This window comes from Myotis davidii, unplaced genomic scaffold, assembly GCF_000327345.1.
Source record: "Myotis davidii unplaced genomic scaffold, ASM32734v1 scaffold528, whole genome shotgun sequence".
In the NCBI taxonomy this organism is placed as follows: domain Eukaryota; kingdom Metazoa; phylum Chordata; class Mammalia; order Chiroptera; family Vespertilionidae; genus Myotis; species Myotis davidii.
The window spans coordinates 40,860-50,933 of NW_006299388.1; the positions used below are offsets into that span (position 1 = coordinate 40,860).

At 40.0% G+C, this 10,074-nt stretch overlaps 1 protein-coding gene across 2 annotated transcripts in view; it reads left to right on the plus strand.

Moving 5' to 3' along the window:
- Positions 1 to 10,074, plus strand: part of MORC4 (MORC family CW-type zinc finger 4) — a 65,357-nt gene that overhangs the window by 34,465 nt on the left and 20,818 nt on the right. For both annotated transcript variants that reach the window (XM_006774831.1, XM_015571202.1), the window contains one exon: positions 7,350 to 7,448. In XM_006774831.1, the coding sequence (XP_006774894.1) occupies positions 7,350 to 7,448 (99 nt within the window). The remainder of the gene's footprint in view (positions 1 to 7,349; positions 7,449 to 10,074) is intronic.

Sequence of the window (10,074 nt, forward strand, 5' to 3'; positions counted from 1 at the left end):
GTATTTCCTTGCCCTTTTTAGCTTCTTGAGGCAGCCAGCATTCCTTGGCCCATGGCCCCCTTCCTCCATCTTCAAAGCCAGCAATGGTAGATTGAGTCCTTCTTCCATCATATCACTCCAGTGACCTTGCTTCTATCATCACATCTCTGATTCTGACTCTTTTGCCACACAATACCACTTTTAATTGGATAATTCAAGATAATCTATTTTAAGTTCAGCTGATGAATAACCTTAATTTCGTCAGCAACCTTAACTCTCCCTTTCTGTGTAACCTAATATATGCATAGGTATCAGGGATTAGGACATAGATGTCTTCGAAGGTCCATTATTCTGTCTATTACATTATGCCCTCTGCCCCCCTAATAACCATATACATCTCACATGCAAAATACACTCACCCCATATCAACATTCCCATTCTCAATTATTATAGCAACTCAAAGTCTAAACTCTCATCTTAATTCATCAGCTCAAAATCCAAAATTCTCATCATCTAAATCAGCCATGGGTGATTCTCTAAGTCTGATGCATCTTGGGATAAAATTCTTCTCCATCTATAGGCATGTCTATTTTATTTTCATATTTTGCTCACAAAATACAACGGTGGGACAGGCATAGGATACCATTATAGATATTTCCATTCAAATGGGGGTAAAAGTGAAAAAAAAAAAGGAGTCTCTGGTTTCAAGCAATTTCAAAATCTAGCCATTACATTTCAAGGCCTGGGCATAATCTTTGGGGGCTTAAAGCTCCACCCCCTGGATTTAAGATTCTGCTTTCTGACCTAATGGCTCAGCATATCTTTCATTTTTCGTGAAGGGTAGCATATATTTACAGCTGAGATGTTTCATCAGCCTGTTTCCTGACTATAGAATTTTTGAGGTTTAACAGCCTTCTTTTATTTTATGTTCTCTTCTCCCTTTCAGTCAAATCTAGCAGGTTTTGTGGTAGTATACTGTTCTCAAGAACCCTGTGGATCTCACATATATGTCATGGATATTCACTCCATCAGACAAGAGGTTCCTGACAGGTCTTTCCTAGATAATCCTATTTTGATTCTTAGCTTCTACTGAGATGGCTATGGAGATCTGAGTCACGTGTTTAATTTTTTTCAAAGAGCTTTTCGTGTGACTGAATACTCTGACCTTTTGATCTTTCTGAGATATTAACAAAAGGTTGTCCAGTCACAACCTTGACTTTTTCTGTAGAGCATTCTTTCCTGGCAGTGAATCTCAAAATTTTAGCAACTTTCATAATCTGGATAGGCTGAGAATTTCCAAAATCATTAAGTACTGTTTCTTTTTGTTGATCAGTTCTTCCATCAGTTTATCTCTTTCCTCTCATATTTTATGTAAGCAGCAAGAAAACACCAGGCCACACTTTCAACACTTTTCTTGGAAATCTCAGCTAAATGTTCTATCACTTACAAGTTCTGATTTCCACATAACTGTAGGACACAATTCTGCTAAGCTTTCTGCCACTGTATAACAAACAGCACCTTCCCTCAAGTTTTCCAATAACATGTTTTTCATTTCCTTCTGAGCTTTTACCAGCAACACCTGTAACATGCATAATTCTACTAGCAGTCTGTTTACAATAATTTTGGTATTATCTAAGGGAATTTATTTTTTTCTCTACCATGCTCCTCACTTCCTTCAGAGCCCTCACCAGTGGGGTTTTTAACATCCATATTTGTACTGACAGTCTGTTCAAGGCAATCTAGGCTATTTCTGTTGTGCTCCTCAAATTCTTCCACCCTCTGCCCACTGCCCAATTCTAAAGTAACTTTTACATTTTTAAGTATTTTTATAGTATCACCCCCACTTCCATGTACCAAAATCTGCTGCATACCTTTTGATTACAACATATCTTTGTGTATCTGGGCTTTCAGTGGTTGCTGTGATACAAAGCAAGTAAAACACAAAACTCAGTGTTGACTAAGAAATGAGGAAAGCTGTGTCCAATTTGATTCCAAAGTTCGAGAAGTATAGTAAACAGTAGGCATACATATCCCTTTACTAAATAATTGTGGTTATTTAAGAATGAACTAGAATCTCTCTCTCTCCCAATTTTTTTTTCGGGGGGGGGGGGAAGCAACCAAAGTTTTTGGTGGCTTAAAAAAAAAAAGAATGAACTAGAAATATTTTTTTAATTTATATGTATTATTTTTTTTCAAATGGATTTTAAATTTGAATTCATAAATACTTGCTAAGTTGTTTACACCTAACTATTTAATAAATGGAACTGGTACTTATTTCTTTTGATTTAAGGGTGCCATGAAAAACTTGAGACACTAAGGGTGCCATAAACTGAGAAGGTCTGAGAACTTCTGTCTTAGAGGGACATTGGGTAGAGTTGGTTGATGTCTTAGGCAATGAGAATTAATTGTGTGCTTGAATAGGGAAGTGAATTGAAGCACTACCTTAAGAATATAGTATAGGAAAAAATAAAGAAGAAAAAGAATATAGTACAGTTGACTCGAACAATGAAGGGGTTAGAGGCCCAGATCCCCCATGCAGTAAAAAACCTGCATACCATGCCCAGCTGGCATGGCTCAGTGGTTGAGCATCAACCTATGAACCAGGTCACAGTTCCATTCCCTGTCAGGGCACATGCCTGTGTTGCAGGCCCGATCCCCATTGTGGAGAGCGTGCAGGAGGCAGCTGATCAATGATTCCCTCTCATCATTGATGTTTCTATCTCTCTCTCCCTCTTCCTTCCTCTCCGAAATCAATAAAAATATATTTTTTAAAAACCTGCATACAACTTAAGTCAGCCATCCGGATATACAATTTCCCAACTGCAATCAAAATTACAGTTGAATCTCGAACAACGCAGGTTTGAACTTTACAGATCCACTTATGTATGGATTTTGAACAATGTGGGTTTGAACTTATATGTGGATTTTAAATTACATTTTTAATCCTCACCCAAGAATATGTTTTTATTGATTTTTTTAGAGAGAGAGAAAAATATCAATGTGAGAGAGAAACATTGATACGTCAACTGGTTGCCTCCCATATGCACCCCCACCAGGGATCAAACCCACAACCTAGGTATGTGCCCTGACTGGAAATCGAACCCGCAAACTTTTGATGTAAGGGATGATACTCTAACCAACGGAACCACCCAGCCAGGGTAAAATTAATTTTTTTTACATCAACAGTAAAGCCATGGTTTTTGTCAGAAGGAATAGGATTTCAAAATAAATGAGAACAATAACTTAATTGAAGTGGTGGTTACATGACTGCATGCAATTGTCAAAATTGATAGAACTGTATACTTAAAAAGATGAATTTTACTCTATGTAAATTTTATCTCAATAAATTTTAACTGAGTACATGACAACAGATGTTTATTTTTATTTTTATTTTTAATTGAGATATAACTCACATATCTTAAGGTCCCCAATTTAAAGTGTACATTTCAGTGGTTTTTAGTATATTCACAAAATTGTGAAAACATCGTCACTGACTCCAAAACATTTCCATAACTCCCAAAAGAAACTCCTTGTTCTTTAGCAGTCACTCCACATTTCTCCTTCTCTTCATCCTCTGGCAACCATATATCCACTTCCTTTTCTTCATAGTTCTTATTGTGGCAAAATACACATAATGACCATTTAACTTCTTAAGTGTACAGTTCATTGGTATTAAGTACATTTATATTGTTAAGCAACCATCACCACCATCCATCTCCAGAACTCTTTTCATCTTACAAAATGAAACTCTATACCCATTAAATAGTAATTCCCCATGCACCCCACCAGCCCCTGGAAACCACCACTCCACTTTCTGTTTCTTTGTTTTTGACTATAAGTACTTCACATAAGTTAAACCATACAGTGTTTGTCTTTTTGTGACTAGCTTATTTCATTGAGCATAATGTCCTCAAGCTTCATCCAAGTTTTAGCATGTATCAGAATTCTTTCCCTTTTTAAGGCTGAATAGTATTCCATTGTATGTATACACTACATTTTGCTTTTCCATTCAACCATTAATGGGCATTTGGTTGCTTCCACATATTAGCAATCATGATTTATAGTCTAGAGTAGCTCTCCTTATCCAAAGGGGATACATTCCGAGACCTCCCCAAAAGGATGCCTAAAACCATGGATGGTAGTGAACCCTATATACAGTATGTTTTTTCCTATACATACATAACTATGATAAAGTTTAATTTATAAATTAGGCACAGAAAAAGATTAACAACAATAAAATAGAACAATTATAACAATACATTACAATAAAAGTTATGTGGATGTGATTGCTCTCAAGATATCCTATATAATAAAGAGGTAATCTGAAAATTAACCCTCACTCTGTAACGCCGTCACAAGATGGTGGCGCACACAGCGGGGGCGGGGCCAGCTACTCAACGTACCTGCTGCTGGGGTTCCTGTGGTTGCGCCAGGGAGGCAGGGCACCTCCTCACAGCTGCGAGAGACAGCAGGCAGGGCGCCTCCTTGCAGTAGCAGGAGGTGGGAGGCAGGGTGCCTCCTCGCAGCTGCAGGAGGCGGGAGGAGGGGCACTTCCTTGCAGCAGCAGGAGGCGGGGGAGTGGGGGCAGGACTGGTGGCTGCTCCATGTGGCTTACGCCAGGGTTCTTGTGGCCCCGTGGGGGCGTGAGGGTCCCAGTGGCCACTTCGCGCTGATTCTGCCGGGGTTTCCGTGGCCCCATGTGCCGTTGCGGGGGTGGGGCCTGGTGCCCACTCTGCATAGCCCAGAGGCAGGACATCCGGATGGCACTCCTGGACTCGGAGCCATCCCGCAGCGTGCCGGCCATGCGGGGCAGGACTCTGGGACTCGGGGTGGTCCCATGGCCCGGGGGTTGGGGAAAAGGTTCCCGGGTCTCCGTAATTTCACACAATGGGTCACTAGTCTTATTATACTCTACACTAGAGGCCCCATGCACAAATTCGTGCACCAGTGGGGTCCCTCAGCCTGGCCTGCAGGATTGGGCTGAAACCAGCTCTCCAGCATCCCCCAAAGGGTCCTGGATTGCAAAAGGGCACAGGCCAGGCTGAGGGACCCCACAAATCCATGCACTTATGAATATGGTGTAAAAAGGGATGATTTGTGTTCTGAGTGGGCTGGAGCAGGCCAGTGTGAGATTTCATCCCACTACTCAGAACAGTGCACAATTTAAAACTTAAGAATTGTTTATTTCTGGAATTTTTCATTTAATATTTTTGGACCATATTTGACTGCAGGTAACTAAAAGTGCAGAAAACAAAACTGCATATAAGGAGGGGGGACTACTTTATTTTGTCTACTATGCATTGGTATAGCCATCTTTGCTCTCTTTAGGTTACTATTTATATGGAATATCCTTTTTTATCCTTTTACTTTCTACCTACTTGTGTCTTTCTATCTAAATTTAGTCTCATGTAGAGAGCATATATTTGGATCATGTTTTTTTTTTAGACATTTAATCACCTTTACTTACTTATTTTTTGTTTGTTTTTGTTAATCCTCACCTGAGGATATTTTTCCATTGACTTTTAGAGAGAATGGAAGAGAGAAGGAAAGACAGAGAAACACATCAATTGGTTGCCTCCTGCATGATCCCTAACCAGGGCCTGGGGACAGGGAGGAGCCTGCAACCAAGGTACATGCCCTGATGGGAATTGAACCGGGACCCTTTGGTGCACAGGCTGATGCTCTATCCACTGAGCCAAATTGGCTAGGGCTGGATCGTGTTTTGTTTTGGGTTTGTTTTTTGTTTTTTACCCATTCTGCCAATCTCTGTCTTTTGATTGGAGAATTTAATCTATTTACATTTAAAGTAAGTACTGATAAGGAAGGAATTCTGTCATTTTGCTATTTTTTTTCTTTATGCTTTATAGATTTTGTGACCCTCATTTCCTGCATTATTGTCTTCTTTTATGTTCAGTTAAGTTTTCATAGTGAAACATTTAAATCTTCTCATTTTCTTTTGTACATATTTTATAGCTGTTTTCTTTGTGGTTGCCATGGGGATTACATGATCCTATGATCAGGAGCAGCAAACAGCTATCAGAGCACAGCTCCCTGATATTTGAAGGACAGAGCCATCCTGGTTCCTACAATCTACTCTTAGGATGTGTGCACAGCTGCCTGTCACTGGGCTAGGGTGGGGGTGTAGCTACTACTGTGCTAAGAGCTGAAATTTGCCAATTTACCATCTAAGCCTTCCCTTGGAAGTTGCAAGCCTTTAATAGACCCGACAGTTCCAAATAGTTGCACCATACAGATTCTGCCAATGTAATTGTTGCCTAGGTGGGGGAGTAAGATTCTTGGTGCCTTCTACTTCAACATTTTCCCAGAATCCTTTTAAGTTAATTCTTTTTAAAGTAGATTTAAAGTAGAATTTTAAGAGAAAGCAAGGAATAGTTCTCCATCTGTGACTTGAGGGAAGGATATAAACAGAGGTAGGAACATTGGTAGGTTTAGGGGAGGAACCTCATGTATGATTACTTTAATCTTTTCTGTGTATTCAGAATCTAATTTAATATGAGTAAGGCACAAGTAAGGAACATTTCCTCTTAAGGAGAAAAGAGGTCTGTAGAAACCATCCAGGGAGTCAAGGGATTTTAGACATACTAATTCTGTAGTATTGCAGGTGTGTACAGTTGTACATGAAGTTGTAATCCTGGGTTGTAGAATTAAATAGGAATCAATCATTAGCAATCAGCAGTTTTTTAAAAGTAAAATTTCAGGTTTGATTTAGACACATTACATATTTTGACCCTGGGTCTACTGTTGTTAATTTGAGAAGAGAGAAAGAACAATAGCCAGAACTGGAGTATAGCTTCCACTAACAGCTGCGTAGTAGAAGGTTGAAGAGAATTTTGTTGCCCATGGATACTATAACTGCTCTGAGCAGCATTTGCATGAAGAGGAACATTTTAAATTTGGACATTTTAAATTTAATATTTGATTGACTTGTAATAGGGTAAAGTTTTTGATCCTCTGACTTTCAGCTTGGACCTGACTTGTTTACCTGTACTCATTTGACAATCAAATAACTTAATCATATTTTGCTTGTCCTAGCTCTGAAATTTAGTCCTCTGACTTTTCTAATATCAACTCCCCACTCCCCATGATTCTAAAAGTCCTGAAATTTTAGAGAACAGTACTTTTTAGGACATAACCATTTTACCATTTCAATCAATGTAACTATTCAGGATTCTGACTGTCATTTTGACATGTAATTTGCAAGGTGTTGGATTCCCATACTAGTTCCTGTAAGTGTAGATATTCAAACCTATGCTGAATATTCTAAATTATTGGCTTCTGTTAAATGAGAGCATTTCATGGTCACAAAGTTGTTCAACAAATTCTCAACATTGACATACTTCTTCTTTCAGGTTGACAATAAATGCCCTTGCCCAGAAACTCAATGTTTATTGGAAGGAAAAGACTTCCCAAGAGAACTTTGAAACCTCAGCTATAGCCAGGATAATACCGTGAGTAATAAATATCTATATATATTAAAGGCTGATATACAAAGTGTCCCCTTGCGAGTTCGATCACATGCTATGATATGCATTGACCACCAGGGGGCAGCAGCGCAGAATGAAGGAAGGTCCTGGCCAGCAGCCAGCAGCCAGGGAGGGGAGGCCCCAGCTGGAAGCCAGAAGGCCCTGATCGGCCCTGTTCGCTGGCCAAGCCTAGGGACCCTACCCGTGCACAAATTTCATGCACTGAACCTCTAGTAGAATATAAAAGTATTGGGGGAGCAAATGGAAGGAACAAGAAGAAGATGGAAGCTTTTCACATAAGGAAGTTTAATGCACTAAAACTGGGAAGTCACCAATACTAATTTTATCATTATCTAGACCTTTTCATTCTGGTTTAACACTTGTGTGGTTTGGATCATAAATATGAAGAGTTTAGTATATTCAGTTTATCCTATAGGCAGTATGATATAGTGGAAGATGATGGACATTTAAATCAGATACTCCAGGGTTGAAAATCTGAATCTGCTTCTTAATAGTTGGATGAGCTTGGGTAAGTAAGTCACTTTACCTCTCTGAATATAATAAATTAGATGATATAACATTTTTTAGCACAGTGCCTGGCATATAGTAGATATTCAGAAATGTTAGTAAACTTTCCTGCTTTTTATTCCTAGTGAACATTGTTGGAACTGTACCAAGGAATTTGACAATGGAAGTAGAGAACCCAGCATATCAGAGAAAAAAAAGAACTATGGATGAGGATGAAATACCTCAGTAGGCCAGGAAAGGAGCATAATACAGAGACTAGAATGTGTAACAACATATATACAGTCAGTTACACCACCATCAAGACAAATATTAGAGTATTAACAGTTCATTTTGAGGTAGGCAGCCCCCTGTGTTTTTTATAAAATGGAAATCATCAGGAAAATATATGATATAAAATGTTGTTTCAAATACAACCTGATTGCTAATGATATAAATATCACTATTTTATTCTAAATATCTTGCTCATGCCCAACCTCCATGGTTTTCAAACACATAAAAATTAAAACGAGATGCCATTTTTGGTCTTTCAAATAAGCAATGATTAATGCAATGAGACAGTTGTTCATATATTGCTGGAGTGTATCCTATATAATAAAGAGCTAATATGCAAATTGTCACCACACCATCATGCCGTAATGGCTCAGACACTGAACACTGGGGAGGGAGGAATGGGGACCAGCCAGGCACAAATGAGCTCACGAGAGAGGAATGAGGACCAGCCAGGCACAAATGAGCTCGAGAGAGAGGAAAGGGATCCCGGGCGCCAGCGGCTGTGCCTGCGGCCTGGGAGAGGGACAAGCTGCCTGCCCGCGGTCCCAGATGCCAGTGCCAGTGGCTGCTGCCCAGGAGAGGGACAAGCTGCTCGCCCTCCAGTGGCTGTGCCTGCGCCTGCAGCCTGGCCCAGGAGAGAGACAAGCCACCTGCCCCATGGTCCTGCATGCCAGCACCTGTGGCTCGGATGAAGCTGCCTGCCCATGGTTCCCTGTGGTTGTGGTCAGCCTGAGTGAAGCCGGCCCGGGTCCTGGGTGCCTGCAGCTGGCCAAAGGAAGGGAAACCCAGGTCCCAGGTGCCTGTTACTGGCCAGAGGAGGGAATCCTGGGTCCCAGGCGTGAGGTGAGACAGAGGCGGTTAAGGGTGATCAGGCCAGCAGGGGAGCAGTTAGGGGTGATCAGGCAGGCAGCATGCACTGAGCCTCTAGTATATATGGGTCTCGCATGCAGGAGACATAAAGCTCTCGCTGGCACCAATCGCGCATGTATGTTTCAATTGTGAATTTGGTTGACACTTCTATTATAGAGAAAGGGTGAATAGCAATATTAAAATATTTCTTCTAATTAATTTCCTTTTAATGTGCACAAATCCATGCACCAAGCCACTAGTACATATATAATTTGATATATGTATATACATATATATATGTATGTATAATATGTAATTATATATACTATATATATTAAATAATCTTTCTGGAAGCAGAATTGTAATACTGATGATCATTTATTGAATATTTACTTATATTCCAGGTACTGGTCTAAATTTTTTACTTATATTTACATGTATTGATTCATCATAACACACTATGAAATAGACAGATAATATTATTTCTTCTTTACAAATGTAGACATTGATAACTGAGAGCTTAAGTAACTTGCTCAAGATTAGACAGGTACAAAATGGTAGATCAAAGGTTCAAATATAGGCAATTGGGCTCCAAAGCACAATATCTTAACAATGACACTCTTCTGGAAGGATGCAATGAGGCTTAGAAGGTATAGCTCCTTCAATTACCTATTTATTACAAGCACAAGCTGAAAAGCCTTTCCTGTTTATCTGAATAGAAGTATCTACCATGATCTGCATGTAACCTGAGTCAGGGAGTTGCTGTCTTTAATGTTTGTCCACAAGAGTGTAATATTGACATGCTTCTGCAAGAGACTCTTCTGTGCATGTGCATGACTTGTATGCATGCATGTAAGCATAACCAATGGACACAAGACACTGGGGTGGGGGTGGGAGTGAGGGCATGTGCCAGGGGATAGAGGAGACTGGAGGGAGGTCAATGGGGAATAAAGGAGACATATGT